The following is an 18749-nucleotide window of genomic DNA, read 5'->3' as shown; positions in this document are numbered from 1 at the left end:
TATTATGTAGTTGAATCAAATAGAATCCATGAAGAAATAAAGCTAATTTGAAAAGTTTGCTCCTTTGCAGGTGAAAAAGGGTCGCTGTGCCCTGCATTTAGCTTGCATAGGAGAGGGCATCGAGGGAACCAGGGTGCCCGTGTCCCCCGGAATAACCGACTTGTCGGCTCTAGTCAAACTGCTCCTGGAAGTCGGAGCAGACCCCAACGTTAGGGATGCTGATGGAAACACCCCCCTGCACCTCGCTGCCAAGGTATTTCTTCTTTTAAATAATCCATTATCTCATATTAACAAATACAGTTTGGCATCTAATTTTTTAATAATAAAATTGCTCTGTGCTTTTGACAGTCTATGTGTTAAGCTTAACAACATGACCGTTATGAACTGATCGAAAGTTGATCAAATGCTTACATGGGCCGACAATAGGCAATTAAATCAAATTGGATTCAAACAACAGGTTCTTTAGGTTAATTTTGTTGCATTTGGTATTCCTTCACTCTCAAAATGCCAAACCTTTGTTTGCTAATATGCACACTACTAGTGATAATGTAAATGCCAAACCTTTGTTTGCTAATTATGCATCAGATAATGTGACTCCCATCTTTTATTCATATTGAATATGTATCTTCTTAATTTAACACTTGACAAGTGTGTTTAACCGCTTCTGTGCCAAGAGCGAGTTAACTCGCATTCTTGGCCTGCTGTGCACAGCTACACTTCTACCTACTGGCATTTAAAAGGTTAAATTGCAACCTTAGATGAATAAAAACAAGCTCTCCTTGAAGTACTTACTCTTTGTGTGATTGTTTAATATATGTTTATGATTGTCTGTGTTGCAGTGTAAACCCTGCCATCCGGAGGTGGTGAAAGCTCTCCTAGCCAACGACGCGCATATAGATATGGTCAACTACGACGGTGTCACGTTCCAAGATATCCTCAGCGAAAATGGACAAAGTGCTTTGAACATAGTTAACCCCCTAAAGTATACCACCCTCCAGTGCATAGCAGCCAGAGCCATCAAGCGCTATAGACTCAATTACAGAAACGTAGTTCCCAGGAGCCTATACCACACCATCATCTCCCACTGAGAGCGCAACTTCCAGCCGCTGAGACCCGTTTCTCTTGCCCAACACAAGATTGACGTTATTTCACATTGTGTTTCTAGATTTTTTATTAAATCCAGGAGGTGTTTGCTCAAAGTGCTTGATTTTGTCTGTTGTTTTGGGTTATAATGTCCCATTAATGAAATTTAACTTTCTCTGATAACTCGTGGATACATTTCAAATCTTCACTTAGTCAATGAGATTTTTAAAAAAACAACTGACACCATCTAAAGATTTTGCAAAATCTGGAATATTTTACCAGGCTTATTTAATTTATTTTTAAATAATGGTTAACATCAATTTGTTTAGCTAGCCCATTGTGTGTAGGCTGATTTGTTATTTGTAACTTGATATTTTATAGGAAAGCCAAGAGCCATAGTCAATTATATATGACATACCCACAACTTTTAAGGTTACATAGATTAAAAGAGAATTCTAGGATAAACCTCAGAATTAGCACAATTCAGAGCTGCCTTTTCTCTAATCTGTCAAAAATATTTAATGTTGTTGATTCGTTTTATAAGCCTAAACTTGTATTATCAGTCATTCAAAAATATATGGTGTAATAAAGTATTAATGTGTTACATAATGGAAAATTAAAGATTATCCACCTATGTTATATGTACATGTATGTGTGGTGCATAGCAGTCATAATTCGCCAGCTTCTACACAAATGAATTGTATGCCCTAGAAATATAAAGTAGAGGCCTTTCACATATTTCCCGTATTAACATAAGATTCAGAGTTCAATATTTTTATCTCTAAACAGCGAATGTAAAGCTGTTCTAATTAAAAATTATATTATATTTAATGAAATATTTTAAAATGTATAGAAATAAGTGAAGATTATAATAGTAATAGTCAAAATCTGTCCAAAACATAGAAAACAAGGAACATAATTTTATTTTGCTAAAACCATACCAAATGTATTTCATCAGAAGAAAGTTTTCAATAAACACAGTCCGGCATCGACCATGATTATTGCAAAATTAATAATTGTATCTGATCTAGGAGGTAAGAAATTTAAAACTCTAGAAGAATAAACTCACAAATAAGACTTTCTCTACGCAAAAAAAAGCCTAAATAAATGGTACAACCCTTGGAACTTTAAGATATATTGATGTAAATTCTTCTCCATTCAACCTTATATGGGATAATAATCTCTTAGATGATTATTTACATCTAAAGTGTTATAGGAGTAATGGATTTCAGCAATTTGCAATAGTTTTGTTGATCCCGTGATATATTATTTACTTTGCCCACAAGTCCAAGCTAACAAGATAAACATTTGATATTCTTACAGCCACAAGTTTTGTGCTAACTTTCCTAATATGACTAAATAGGCTAAGGTCTTGTAAGTGTAGTTTATTAGTGTAAAGCTGATGTAATGTAATGTAAACATGTTGTGATATTCAGGGACTTAAGGAGGCTATTGACAGATTCAACAGCTGCAAGTCGCGGTGTCAGGAGGCAATATCTAGTAACTGATCTAGGAATGTGATACGCATATCTCGCTGTCAATAAGAAATACGTATTTTCTAAATAAAATACAAATTAAAATAAAATTACTATCTATTATTTATTTCTGACCTTCCAAATTTCATTCCCATAGTTCCTTTATATTTTAGATTGAGGGTAAACTTAAAAGGATTCATATTTATTTTATTCTTATTTATTTTAGATTTATAAATATGAATAAATAGGTTTGTCCGTATAAGATAAGATTTTTAAGGTCTTTGTTTCATCAACTCAATTTGTGATTTTACAGAATAAAACACAGTTTAAAAATCATTTCTATTCTTAAAATTATCAATTCATCGTGTGTTTGTTAGTGTGCATAAAATAAAGTAGTATTTTGTTGAAAAAAACGTGTTTTGTTCTTGTTTAAACGAATGGTTAACCCAATGCCTGCCCAAGCAATATACTCTGTCAACTACGACACGCCAAGCTATTTCAGCCTTTTTTAAGTTCTCAATTAAATTAATCTTTACGGCATTCCCATTGCCATTGAGGGCTTTGTTTATACTAGATGCTCATTACTGATATCTTTGGTACATACTTGATAAGATATTTGAATCCTCGAGTGTGTCCCGTAATGTATTTTCGACATAAATAATAAACACCGACAGAATAATTGAGTGCGGTGAACTGGCTATAGTGCTGACTCACTAACACAAATAAACAAAGAGATATAAGATAAACACTCACATGTCATTATGGATTGTATCGAGTCGGCAACGATTCTCCAACTTTTTTCACATTTTATATTTGATATTGCACTAAATTATACTATATTTTATTTACACAATGTTTTAAAGATTTAAAATTAATATTCTTTTTTCTCGTGGAATATTGTTGAGTATGGCCAAACACATAACGGTACGTTACATTCGCCACGCATGTACTTCGTCGCTTTTCTTGTTTTTGGTCTAAGTTTAGTGTTAGAACAAACATCACAGTTTTTATAAGGTTTTTGGGTTTTTTCCTTTGCGGGTATAGGTATCGGCATATGTTTTACAAGCATTTTGGCAGATAACCGTAATGGCACATCTTGTGACGTACATGGACCAACTTCAGGGTGCGATGTAGTATGATATTTTTCTAATAATTGTCTTATCACATATAATTGGAAATCAGGAAAAGTAATGTTTTTGGAAGTAACGGTTTTGTGCATAATGTACGAATTCAGTAAAAATAAATCGATTAAATGAAAGAAAACTTTTTTGTACCACTTAATTGATTTTCTAAGCGAATTTACACTAGTTATCATCATATCCGCTTTATCTACTAAGCCCATGTTTTTATTATAATCTTGAATACAATTTGGCTTCGAAACTACTTCTCCAGTTCTAAAATTTATTTTCCCAGTTGGAGAAACTTTATCATCATGAAGCGTCGTTAACATGTGAATTTCTCTTTTGTCGTGCCATTTTAATGCCATCAGTGAATCGGAATACTGAGAAGTAATTTCCCCTTTCTTCAATTTGTTGAATTTTGGCATGTTTTTACGGTTTTTTCGCACCGTTCCACATGCGTAAGTTTGGTGGTCATGCAAAAATTTAAATAATATTGGACTAGTGTACCAATTATCTACATATAATTTGTGGCCTTTACCGAGGTAGTCATTTAACATAGTGGTGACAACAGCTCCTGAAGCCCCAAGACATTGATTGTCAGTGACATCCGTCCCATCTCCAAAATAAATAATTATATCTAAAATATAACCTGTCTTCGAGTCGCACAAAATAAACATTTTTATTCCAAACCGATGGCGTTTGGAAGGAATATATTGTTTAAACTTAAGACGTCCTTTGAACTCTATAATACTCTCGTCAATGCAAAGATTTTCGTATGGCACCATTGTTTCTTTGAACATTTTTCGAGTGTGATTGACCAGAAGTATAATTTTATTTAATTTGTCACCAGCAATTTGAGAATCAGGGTCTGACATATGTAGCATTCTCGGCAATATCTGGTAACGATTTCTTGCCATCGTCTTGCCAAATATATTACTTGTCAAAAGGGGATCTTTCGACCAGTGCTCTTCTATCGTGTGGTGCTTATTTCTGGTCATTAGCATTGTCACTGCAATAAATATGTAGAGTTCATTAACTGATGTATCTTTCCACCTGCGAAGCCGTGAATGTTCAGAAATAACTTTATTTCTAATAGTCGCTTGATAATACAGTGGTGCCTCACACAACGAACTTAATTCGTTCCAGGAGCAAGTTCGTTATGCGAAAAGTTCGTTATGTGAAACGCGTTTTCCCATAACAATACATGTTAAAAAAAATAATTCGTTCTGTAGCATAAAATATGGTAAGATGACATAAAAAAAAGATAAATTTTTTGTTATTATTTTTATTTAGATACATCTAAAAACATAATGAAAAAAACACACATTTTTTAATTTTAAGAAATAATCGAATCTTGCACATCTTCATCCATTTTCCGCCGATGGTGCAGTGAAAAACCTGTCCAAAGTCGTTTGTTTCTCTCTTTTCTTCAACATCTGCCGGAAATAACGGACAAGAGTATCGGAGTACAGGTCGTTGATCCTGTTTGCTTCAGCGGAATTTGACGAGGTCACACTGTTTTACCCCACATTCACTCCTTCTAATTATTTCCTGTTTCATTTCAAGAGAAATCACCTTCCTGCTTTTTTTAGAACCCATCATATAAAAAAAATGTTGAGTTTATCTTAAAAGGACGACTGCCGTGATACGTGTGCGATTTAATTCGTAATGAAGAATGATTGCTGCGATACGTGCGTAAGTTAAGCGTACTACGCAGTGACTAACGAGTCTAACGACTGCCTGCGCGGGAGGATGCAATTAATCGGCAGTGATCGTAGAAGATCGGGCGACTTCGTTGTGTGAAGCAAAGTTCGTTGTATGAAGCGAAGTTCGTTGTATGAATCGTGAAATGAACGAAAAGGAAGTTCGTTGTGTGCAGCATTCGCTGTGCGAGGCGTTCGTTGTGTGAGGCACCACTGTATTTGTTTGTCTCCTTGACAATTTCGGCCATTATATTTGTATTTAGAAAGTGTTCAAAAAAATTTATTTCCGGGGAATTTTCTGATAATAATGGGGTCGTGATTATTCCAGATGGAAAATCATTAAATTGATGGATGATTGGTTTAAAATTTCCGGAATTCACAGTCCAATTTCCTGACGAAGTTCTTTGGGTAACTTCAGTCTCCATAGGCTCATCTTCATTGTCACTAAGTTGCGTTATAATATCTGAGTCATCATCACTTTCCTCAATTTCAGAGTCAATATCGAGGACGAATTCTCTTATCTCTTCTTCATTGAGATCGCGTCTTGACATATTTAGGGATAGTAAAAATAAAGTTTCAAAAATGATTGTATAAAAGTACACACGAAAAGAAATATCGAACTAAATTTAAAAAAAAATACGCAAACTAAATTCTCAATTCGGGAATAAAAACTCAAGTCCACATTTCCGCCGAATATTAAAAAAACTTTTAGAACCACACCACAGAGAACGTAATAAGAACCACGTGACATCCACACACACGACGCTGCGATGGCGGGAGATTCAAACGACTGCGTCAAGAAATCTGTTGACCTTTTTTGGATGCTGCTTTTCGTAGTATAAACAATTAAAATTATCATATTTTACCAGAGATGTCGCAAAGAAACGCAAACGCGAAGTCGCAAGTTCATAATATTTTACAAAATATTATTTAGCCCCATCTACCGTTAGAACTTAAAAATATCATCTTCGAAACATTCATACTGGCGATTTACGTGATACGGCGTAGATGGCAGTTGTGGCACGGATCGTTCGTACGCCGATACGCGTAAATGGCAGCGATTGGGTTAAAATGGTTTAAACCTATAGTTAGTTGAAATTATGAGTAATGATTTGTCAATCAAAAACTGTTCTAGAACACTAGAATTAAAATAAAAATAGATTGATTCGATTTTTCCCGTCATCCACGGCAGTGTTTGTATAGATTTCATTATTAAAATTTAACTGTTAATAATAAGCATGCCTATAAAATAGGTTAGAATCAACAGAATGGTGAGATAAGTTGGCAAGGAAAAAGGGTTCATCCCTCAGATTTTAATTTTTTTTTACTGTTGAAACGTTTTTCACTTCTTCTTGATAATTATGATTTCGAGGGTTACTACTACATTTTTCTTAAACACAGTCTAGGTTTTTTTGCTTCAAAATTACCAGGAAAACAACTCGCATGTTCCGATTGCAGTGATAATTTGGTGACCGGATAAATCATCAAAGTGATAATTCATCACATCTTTAAAAAGTTATATAAAGTCATGGAAAGTGATAAAACAAAAATTTTATTAACTGGTTTAGTAAGTTAGGTTAAAAAAAAAAATTTCATTGTTTTTAATGACTTTATAACACTTTTTAAAAGTGTGTTGAATAGTCACTGTGTTGAGTTAGCATGGAACCGATAATTTAAGCCGGTGGATTCTTGTGCAGAATCACTCTTCATTTAAAATTAGCCTTGTGTTCCGAATGTCAATAATAAAAATTCGGATTGCGGACTCATCTGATCTGGATGGAGGAGTGTTCATTAATGTAAAAACAGTTTCATAAATAAGTATTTTGTTAGTGGTTTGATTGTAGAAAAAAAGCACCCAAATGTGGTATAAAAGACATTTTCATTTTGTGTAAGTAATAATATATATAGTTATATAAATTATAAGAAATGCAAATTAATTTTTGCCTTTAACATTGTGGCTGATAAATAGAATATTTTGGAATAATATATATGTTTAATTCAAGTGAAAATAGTGTAAAGTTTTTTTTTCAATAATATTTCAAATTATCACCTGGCAGTGTTCAAAATTTTAATTTTATCTTTAATATTTGTGGTAATTTATTAAAAGGGTGTTGTGCAAAAGAAATGTTTAGTTTAGGTTTAGGATGTGCAAATATATATTTTAAGTATTTTATTTGATAATTTGTGCAATTGAATTGTTTACGTCATAGACGACTCAAAATGAATTGTTCACGTCATAGACTACTCAAAATGAAGGAACATTGAATTCTTCGAATAGGCGTTCAGTTGGGTGGTAATCTGGAGTTATAAAACCAACGGCAGTTCGTCTTTTTTCATACAAAACTTTTATTGGGATTTGAACCAAATAGAAAAATTATATTTTTAATCAAAGGGTATTGCAAATGTCAAGCAAGGAATTGTGTTATTTTATTTACTTGGGTTTTAAATTACGAAATATTCATCACTAAACATTTCGATTTTTCATGATTTTAGACACAACTTCATAACAGCCATAAAAATACTTTTTAAACTACTTTACTTTCTACACAAGAAAAATCGAATTGTTTGGTGATGAATATTTCGTAATTTAAAACACAAGTAAATAAAATAACACAATTCATGCAGGGGTGTTGGTTATCCAATAAATGGTTCCCAGGGCGGAGGTACCCATATCCGCCTCCCATATTGAACGTAAGGATAAACAACAAACATGGTTTAGTGTAAGGTTGACTAATAATTTATTTCAATTCAGTTTACAGTTAAATTTAATAATACCTAATAGCAGGAACTTTCAATGGTTTATGCGTTGCAGTGTTTCGTGAACATTACGAGAAAATATGCTAAGGTTTTCTAGTGTTTATATTGCCGTGAATGGGTTATTATGTTGAGGAATACTAAATATTAAACAAAATCATTTAAAAAAATTATATATAATATATTATAATTCAAAAATACATCATTCTTGTTTTCAGCACATACATAAAATACAGGGTTTTCCAATAAGAGGTGTTATTTTGTGGTGAAACTACGCCATTAATAAAAATGGAACGATACACGCTTCAACAATGCATTGAAATTATTAAAATTCACTTGAGTGAATCAAATGCAAATCATCTTGAGTGATGAGGCCCATTTCCACCTCGGTGGCTTCGTCAACAAGCAAAATTGTCGCATCTGGGGCTCGGAAAACCCAAGAGTTATTGTTGAAAAGCCTCTTTATCCTCAACGTGTGACTGTTTGGTGCGGTTTATGGTCCGGCGGAGTCATTGGACCTTAATATTGATCTGGACAACGTTTGCTTTCAACAAGACGGCGCACAGTGGGCTGAAAATCGCCTTTCATAGACATAGAGACTTGAATTTTCAAGGGTATTTTTTTTGGCTAGAAATGGATTCTGCTGATCATAACTATGCTATAAAATGTCGTACAAAGCAATTGCGTGTACAAATGAAGGAGTTATAATTTTTTTAAGAAAAATTTGTATGGCGCTGACATTAAAAATGAGGCTATCTCTGGAATCATAAGGTTGGCCGTTCTATCCTTACACACAGATAATACTACTATTTATTTGTATTTTTTTGACATACTTCATATTGTGGCGCAAGGTGCGATTTTTTTTTTTTAAATCCTAAAGTGGAAAAAAAATCTTTTTTTTGTTGATGATTCATTTTAATGTTTAAATGCTTTACATATGAGTATGCTTTGTCTAGTTTACAATATTTTATTTACACTGCAAGCCAAAACACTGTGCACAGTGGGCTGAAAATCGCCTTTCATAGACATAGAGAATTGAATTTTCAAGTGTATTTTTTTTGGCTAGAAATGGATTCTGCTGATCATTGATATGCTATAAAATTTTGTATGAAGCAATTGCGTGTACAAATGAAGGAGTCATCATTTTTTAAAGAAAAATTTGTATGGAACTGACATTAAAAATGAGGCTATCTCTGGAATCATAGAGTTGACCATTATATCCTTACACACAAATATACTACTATTTATTTGTATTTTTTTGACATACTTCGAATTGTGGCGAAACTTGTGATTTTTTTTTTTAAATCCTCAAAGTTAAAAAAAAAACTTTTTTATGTTGAAGATTCATTTTAATGCTTGTCTAGTTTTTAGTTTTAGATTCATTTTAATGAGTATGCTTTGTCTAGTTTACAATATTTTATTTACACGCAAGCCTAAAAGCATTTAAGCATTAAAATGAATCATCAACATTAAAAAGGGTTTTTTTCAACTTTGAGGATTTAAAAAAAAAAAATCGCACCTTGCGACACAATATGAAGTATGTCAAAAAAATACAAATAAATAGTAGTATTATATGTGTGCAAGGATAGAACGGCCAACCTTATGATTCCAGAGATAGCCTCATTTTTAATGTCAGCGCCATACAAATTTTTCTTAAAAAAATTATAACTCCTTCATTTGTACACGCAATTGCTTCTTACGAGATTTTATAGCATAGTAATGATCAGCAGAATCCATTTCTAGCCAAAAAAAATACCCTTGAAAATTCAAGTCTCTATGTCTATGAAAGGCGATTTTCAGCCCACTGTGCGGCGCTACGTGCCACACAAGCAACGAAACCATTGATCTTTTACGATTGAATATCAAAATAACACCTCCTATAAAAAACCCTGTATTATGAATTTATGGTGCTGTTCTTATAATAGTTGTTGGTGTAATGGTCAGCTTAGTTGGCTGTGACAATATTTTGTATTTTTTAAATTATTATTTTTATCACAATAAACATGCACATAAGACGCGTTCACAGTGTTTGAAAAACATGAATTGGGTGGATTTGTGGGTTTGAAAAATTACAGTATTGTTTAAACCAGGGCTTCCCAAACTTCTTTCAACTGTGACGCCCTTGGGAAGTTGCCATATTTTTGCGACGCCCCCCCCCACAATTTGTCAGAAAAACTCCAAATAGTATCTAAATTTTTTATTAGTAAATAAAGAACACAACATAAAAACAAAAATGGAAGCAAACAAAAAAGATAAATAAGCAATTTTTTTCTTTGGTATTAATGAGAACGATGTGCTTGCTTTTCCGAGCATAGTTTCTCAAAACGAGGCTGAAATCGCCACTCTCGTCTCTGTCTCTAAATTTATTTTTGATCTGTACTTATTCGTAATTACTGCAACTGCAGAGAAACCTGTCTCACACAAGTATGATGTCGCAAACGGTAATAAAACCCTTAACGCTGCAGTGCTGATGGAACGATATTCTTGATATACTGAGCTCCAAAATTCAAGTGGTTTATCCTTATTATATTGCAGCTTAAGGCTGGAGTCACAGGACAATTCTATTAACTGTTCTTCTTCTGCTGTCGAAAGTGTTGATGGTGAGGTCGACTGGAAAGGGTTTCTAACCCAGTCATATTGCTCCAGATTTTCAGGAAAATATTTTTCAAAATGCTCGCTCAATGATGACAATTGCTGTGTAAATATTATTTTTAAAGAAGGATCGAGAATTTCTGTCGATTTTTCTTGTAGAATGCCTTGTAAAGCAGGGAAACATTAGCAGGGAACTTACTTGATCTTCTTCTAATTTTCGCTATAAAGATTGACTCACGACGCCCCGGGGCGCCGCGACTCACAGTTAGGGAAGCCCTGGTTTAAACGGTGATGTTGGTTTTCGTCTCAAAGCTGATGGATGTAAATACAGTCTCCGGTCTGCCGTTGATGTGCGATATTTTGGAGTAAGGAAGGCGGTGCAGGAAGTGTGTGAACAGCTTGCCATCAAAGAATCATCATCTGGAAAGATAACAGTCATAATAGGGTTGAAGTGTTTTACACAAATTCAAATGTAGGTTCTTAACACTATTATCTAATGTCTATTAGACCAGAAATAAAGTGTAGGAAATCAATTATTGTGATTAATCAATTATTGTGATAATGTATTCGGGCCTTCTGACGACTTCACTCAGTTTCCGAAACCACCCGTCTCCCGGCTCAGTTCTCACGTAGCAAGTGGAAGGACAGTAGAAAGCATTAACTAAACACTGTCCAATAACAGAGAATGTAATATAGTCTTTCAATGCATTTAATATATGTAAATAACTTAACTGAACGCGAATATCGTACATGAAACCCCACATTTTTAATATTAATTATTTCACTTTTAAAGTTGTATGAAAATTCGAATACCAATAAACGAGACACGATTGGCTGACGAGATTGTGACGTCACAACGTCAGAGTGGTTTATTTATGACAACGTCCTTGCGTCAAGTTGCTTATAGGTGTATTTGTTCCTTTTGCTGGTTTGATTGCTATAAACATGAAGTTACGCATATTAAACCGATTTGTTTTTATAAAACATATGAGTAAATACCTATCATCGTGACACAGTGGTTTTCTGTAAGGACAGTCCGATAATTTGCCAAAAATCGACGCAATCTAGATGGCATCATTCTTCTCACTCATACATCTACCGTTTTTAAAAACAAACCTTCCTTTTAACCTTAACGACAATGACAAACGGATTTTGCATTTACGATTATGGAAAATAGTGCTATTTAATATTATTAATATTAATTAATACACGCGTAAAATCCCTTATATTTGATAGAACATTGCGAAAGCAATGGCAGGTACTGCCAATCTAAAAAATCACTTAACCAGGGGTTATAAACGCAGGGTCTCCCTCGTTCGAAATTAGGTAAACCAAAGTAAACAACAATATTTGACATTCATTTGAAAAAAAAAAAATTATAAGTATGTTTTGTTGATTTGTTTTGATAACGTTGTTTTGGAATATAATATATTATAGATTTGTAATGTTGAAAGGTAATTTAATTGGTAATTATAGATTTGTAATGTTAAATTTAATTTAAATTTGGTTGTTTAATTAGAATATTTAATTTGACATATTGAAAATTGTTTGTTGATAAATGAAATTACTAGGTAACGATAGTTATGAGATGAGAAGAGAGATGAGAGTAGAGATGGCAGGAGTTCCACTAAAGAACACCAAGGAGTTTGTCTACCTCGGGAGCAAAATAACATGGGACGGTCGGTCTAAGAGCGAGGTTGACAGCCGTATACATCAGGCTAGGCTTGCATTCAATAAAAGGTCGAAAATAATAGAATCGAATAATATAGACCTAAAACTGAGAATACTCCTCATCAAGACCTATGTATGGAGTATCTTGATGTACGGCTGCGAAACATGGTGCCTATCCGAAAGAGATAAACGGAGACTAGAGGCTTTTGAGATGTGGTCCTATAGAAGACTGTTAGGAATTTCCTGGAGAGACCATATTACAAATTCCAAAGAATCGAAGGAGGAAGGCACCTGCTCAGGACCTTGTCCGAAAGGCGTGCAAGATGGATCGGCCATGTTATACGACAAGAAGGCCTCTTGCATGTCATAATGGAGGGTATGACCGAGGGGACCAACTCTAGGGGACGCCCACGCCGAGAGTACCTGGAGGACCTGCTGGTGGACGTGCGCTGCTCATCATATGCAGAAGTCAAAAGAGCCGCACAAGACAGGGAAGAATGGAAGAGGAGATTAGATGAAATTGCTGCAAACCAATCCCAGGATTGAAACCAGAGAGAGAGATAGTTGCTTGGTTACTAGAATGTAGCAGGAACGATATAATCATCTCCAAGTTTTTTTAATTATTTTTTTATTAAATTTAGTTGTTTTGCAAAATGACAACAATGTCATTTGCAACCAATGTAGATGAACAGGGGATTATAATGTCATCTGTACAGATGAACATGGATAGTCTAAGACCCCAAAAAACAAAAACAGGTATTCCTAGGCAGCGTATGAAATGGACGAACGATTTCAATATGTTCATCATTCGTTCATATTTTTATGTAACTAAACTAGAAACAGATATTTTTTATATAGGTAAATAATTACCCAAATTACATTTACTTTTCTCACAAAATTATCCGATTGCCCAAGTAAAGGAACAAAGATTAGCAGACCAAAAGCTCACTATAAAAAAAAAAATAGCGGGAAAGTTTCAAAAATAATTTAATTCCTGTAGTAGCATTAGTCAGATTAAAAAGGAAGTAGCAGATAGATTGCAAATGGGGAATAATTTAGAACAAATGAATACAAGTAATAATGTTATATCAGATGTAGATAGTTTAGATAATATTCTAGCCGAAATGTCCAATGATATTACAATAGATTCAAATAACTTAGACGTTATTTATAATGTTGGGGAAATCAACATTGCAAATTTAAACTTAGTAGATGATAATTTAGTAGAATTAGCTAACATACTTCATTTAAACATAAACAGATATATATATACCAAAATCAATATAATTATCTAAATTTTTGAATTAAATAATATAATTTTACCAAAAATAATATATGACGACATTAGTTTTTTAGATCTTCATACAATAGTATATTATGCTAGTGCCATCACTATATGTAATGAGTTAGGAATCAAATTATCGTCCTCTGATGATAGATTATACAGAGTGTCCGGAAACTCGTAGTACAAGCGGGAAACTGGTGAATCTACATCACATTTGGAGTCGATTTTGAAGTATATTTTTTTTTGATTTGAGCTTTCGTTATCGAGTAAATCGAGTTAAGAGTTGATTTTTTTTTTTTTTTTTTTAATCAAATTCTTATAAATTATTACTGAAGATCAAAGTACCCAACTAATTAATAATATTTGAAAGTAAAACAAATGAATCCTATAATTTCTATACCCGCTATATCCGATTTTTTGACAAAATGATCTGAGTATGACATCTTGTTCACATTTTTGCGAGCAACAAGAGGAGCCTAAAATTGAGTTTCAAAACCCTCCTTATCACGACCAAAAACCATGTTAAAACTGCGAGTGAGAAACCAAATCCGCTATATCATACAGAAAGTCACTATCAAAACCCGCTACATCGGATTCAACGAATCACAAGCAGTTATTTTGCCAAAATACAATATGGCCGCCGCTCTGACGCCACGCTCCTGTGTCAAAATGATCTACGCGTGAGTTTCTTAACCCGCCATGTCGCCTCAGTTGACTTTCAAAATCACGAAGTGAGTATCAAAATCCGCTATATCCATTTTATTTATCGAAATTACTTAATTATTGCTAGACATATATAGAAAAATAAATGCTTTTCGAAATTTTATTACTCCAATTCATTATATAAAAATTTTTAATGCATTTACTTATGTACGCTAGAGATGTGACAGTTTTTTGCGGTTTTCTCCAAATCAATGAAAGTTGATATAGCGGGTACAGAAATTACACGACTCAAATGAAGAAACTCGGATTTGAAGCATTATTTTGAAATCACCCTTCATTTAATCCGGTGTAATCATAAAATATTTCTGCTCTGCAGAGTTAAAACATCTGTTGTTCAACCCTAAACACCAGAAAAAACTTTAACCCTAAAATAGCCGAAAAATATATATATTTTTTTTTTTTTTTTTTGTGAAAATGCTCAAATCAAAAAACTTTGTTTTTTTGGGTTCCCCATGTGGTGTAGATTCTCCAGTTTCCCGCTTGTACTACGAGTTTCTGGACACCATGTATAGTTAAAGTAAACCAGAATGGCAGATTAGATTAGAAAATGATGTAGTATTTTTAAGAAGTAACATAGCTAGAGTAATAGAATTTAAAAATGGAAGTAGAAGTAGGAATATTTTGAGACATGTAGATGAAATTGGTTTTAGCAATGATAGTAATAATAATGAAAATATAATCAATGATTTATTGGATTTATTAAAAAAAAAATTAGGTGTAAAAGCAATTAGATTAAAAAGATATAATTAAACGTATAACAAAAATTATAATAATTGATTATTCCAGAAAAATGAAAAATATTTTATTCCAAACTTGACGATAAACAAAATATTATTTCGAATAATAATATTCCGTTGCCATCTGAATCAGATATGCGTGATTTTTGGAGTAAAGATATAAAACATAACGTCCCTGGATAGAAAATGAAGAACTCAATTTTTCAGACATTGAAAAAATGAGTTTTTCTAATATATCGGTTGAATTGTTAGCCAAAATTATTAAAAATACTCATAATTGGAAAGCCACAGGGTTGCGATTGGATACATATTTTTTGGTATAAACGTCTGACTACTTTACACATCCTTTGTCTTTTGGCAAAAAATCTTTCAAAATTTGTCAGACAACCTCACAATTTTCCAAATTTTCTAACTAAAGGCATTACTTATATGTTGCCTAAAAGCGAAAATATTAATAATCCCTCTCAGTATAGACCCATTATATGTTTACCGATAATATACAAAATTTTAACCTCTTGCTTGACATATTTAATATATACTCATTTAGAAGAAAACAATATTTTATCTGAACAGCAAAAAGGTTGTCGCAGAAAACATATGTGATGTAAAGAACAATTTGTTATTGGTTCTGTAATTCTAAAACAGATTCAAAGTCGAAAGCGTAATTTACATACTTGCTATATAGACTACCAAAAGGCTTTCGAAAGTGTCCCGCACTCGTGGCTGATCAAAGTATTAAATATATATAAAATTAACCCCATTATTATTAGCTTTTTGGAAAATATTATGTCCTTTTGGAATACCAAACTTATCAATTTAAAGGGTAAGAAAGTAGTAGTACCGGGCATTTCAATGAAAAAAGGGATTTTTCAAAGAGACTCATTGAGTCCTCTTTGGTTTTGCTTAGCATTGAATCCTCTGTCTAAATTTTAATTAAAGCAAGTTTGGGTGATACAAGGGAGTAGTACAATTTCGCATTTATTATTTATGGATGTTATAAAATTATTTTCGAATTTTGAACAAAATTTAGAGAAAATGATCAAGGTAGTTAAAAACTTTTCAGATGATATTAAAATGACTTTTAGTTTAGATAAATGTAGAACCATCCATATAGAGAAAGGCAAAATTGAAGATGGGAACGAGAGTATATTTAGATATTTTCAAATAACTAGTAAGAAAAGGGATGAGGTTTATAAATATTTAGGATATAATAATAATAATAAGCCTTTTATTCTGAACTTCTGTTAGGTACATTAATATTAGAAATATTTTGTTTGTTATAATATATCCCGAAGCTCAGTTTGCCTCTTGGCATAGGCCTCCTCTAACAATTTCCATTGGGACCTGTCACGCGCTACTCTTCTCCATTGATGTCCAGCCGTGAGTTTTAGGTCGTCTTCCCATCTCATGTGTTGACGTCCTCTACTTCTCTTGCCATCTCTGGGATACCAGTCAGTGACATTTTTACACCATTTCTCTTGTGGGTCTCGGATCATATGACCTGTCCATCTCCATTTTTGGTGGTCTATTTGGGTAACTATATCGGCAACATTAGTTATCTCCCTTATTTTGCTACATCTCACTCTGTCCTGTTTTCTTATTCCTGTCAAACTTCTCTCCATGGCTCTCTGGCAGCGTTCCAACTTTTCTCTGTGGCGTTTGGTGAGTGCCGAAGTTTCGCATCCATAGGTGATGACTGGAATTATACACGTGGTGAAGACTTTCCTTTTTATTTGCATACTTAGTTCCTTGGATTTCAAGACTTCTTTCAAAGACCAGTATTTCTTCCATCCATTTGCTACTCTTCGCTCGATTTCTTTAGTGGTTTGATCTTTGTGTGATATTAATTGTCCAAGATAGATGTACTCTGACACATATTCGAGTGGTTGGTTGTCAATTTTTATAGTTACTTTTATATTTAGGATACCCAGAATCAAATAGATTAGACCATAATAGTACAAAACAAATCAATAATTATTACCGTACCCAATCAGCACGGCTTTATCACAGGTAGAAAAAATTTAAGTAACTTAATCATTTATCAAAATTATATAACTGATTCCCTTGTTCTCAAGCATCAGGTGGATTCGATATACACTGATTTTTCCAAAGCTTTTGATAAGGTTAGGAGTCATATTCTTGTGCATAAACTAAGTCTTTTGGGCATTAAAGGAACCTTATTGATCTGGATCAACAGTTATCTTAGTAAAAGAAAGCTTTGTGTTAAAATAAATTCTTTAGAATCTTACATCTTCGAAGTCACAAGTGGGGTTCGCCAAGGATCTCACCTCGGACAAATTCTGTTTTTATTATTTATAAATGACATTGTTAGTGTATTTAAAGATGTACAAGTTCTGCTCTTCGCTGATGATTTGAAAATATATAGAATGATACGTAGTATAGAGGATTGCCATATTTTACATTCTAATTTGGATAAATTGTATCATTGGTGTGTGATCAACTCATTATTTCTTAACTCTTTTTTTTTTTTTTTTTTTTTTATATTTACTCCACACAGGAGGCCCTGAAGAAAATAATTTCCCTCAGGGCCTATGTCATCTTTGGGGATGCTGTGTGGAGGGTCTTTTTGTGGAGAGGAAGGAGTGAACATGGGTCTTGAAGAGTCCCATGTTGTAGGAGGGAGGAAACACAGAGGGCGGCAGTTCGTTCCACAGCCGAGCTGTTGAACTTAAGAACGAATCGTAGAAGCGACCCGTTCTCATGTGACAAGTGTCAACTGTGTACAAATGTTGGGCGCGCGTTTGGCGTGTATCCCGACTACGCACCGGTGCCGAAGGGATCAATGACGCTAGTTCCTCAGAGCATCTTCCATTGTAATACCGATAGAACAAGGACAGCATACCTACCTGACGCCTGTGCTCTAAAGATTGCAGTCCGTTTGTTAAGATTGGGGAATCTATCAAACGGACCGCCCGTTTCTGCACAGAGTCAAGGGTTTTTTTCAGGTATTTTGGGGCTCCAGACCAGAGATGGCTGCCAAATTCGACAGTAGGGCGCACTTGCGATTTGTACAGGGTGAGCAGTTGTGTACTATTAAAGTATCTGCGGGCCCTGTACAGTACGCCCAGCTTCTGAGAGGCCAACTTTACTCTAGCTTCGATGGAGCCCCCGTACCTGAGCTGGTCACTTATAGTTACACCAAGCATATCAATGGAAGGCCTGTTCGGAAGATTGCTTCCGTTGAAGGAGACTAGATTATCATTTGGATCCCTTTTAGACGTAATCAGACAGGATTGGGTCTTTGAAACATTAAATTCGACGAGATTATTTTTACCCCAGGAGGAAATACTCTCGAGATAACCGTCCATTCTCTGCTTCAAAGCCCTCCGAGCCGTTGGAGTTTGTGTGCCCTTTGGGGGCTTGTCAAACAAAAAGCTATCATGAACTGTACTGTCATCCGCGTAACAATGAATCGGTGCACATGTCAAAAGGTCATTGATGTGCAACAAAAACAAAGTCGGAACTCTTAAATGCATGATTTATTAATTTTTCTGGATAAAATATATTTTGTAGATATTTACATGCATATGCGAGGAAATATAAAGAATTTTATTTTTTTGTAATTTTTTAATGATATTTGATAA

The 18749-nt window shown here is 33.9% G+C and overlaps 1 protein-coding gene across 2 annotated transcripts in view; it reads left to right on the top strand.

Moving 5' to 3' along the window:
- LOC149425892 (protein fem-1 homolog CG6966) overlaps window positions 1-2668 on the top strand; it is a 220020-nt gene extending 217352 nt beyond the window's left edge. For both annotated transcript variants that reach the window (XM_089645087.1, XM_089645080.1), the window contains exons 9-10: window positions 71-253; window positions 840-2668. In XM_089645087.1, coding sequence (XP_089501213.1) covers window positions 71-253; window positions 840-1088 — 432 coding nt within the window. In that variant the 3' untranslated portion in view covers window positions 1089-2668. The remainder of the gene's footprint in view (window positions 1-70; window positions 254-839) is intronic.
- The last annotated feature ends 16081 nt before the right edge of the window (window positions 2669-18749 follow it).

The sequence above is a fragment of the Hesperophylax consimilis genome, chromosome 2 (assembly GCF_061612785.1).
Source record: "Hesperophylax consimilis isolate HC1 chromosome 2, BYU_Hcon_1.0, whole genome shotgun sequence".
NCBI classification, from domain to species: domain Eukaryota; kingdom Metazoa; phylum Arthropoda; class Insecta; order Trichoptera; family Limnephilidae; genus Hesperophylax; species Hesperophylax consimilis.
The sequence above is the reverse complement of the archived record's forward strand: the minus strand, read 5'-3'. Positions and strand labels throughout refer to the sequence as shown.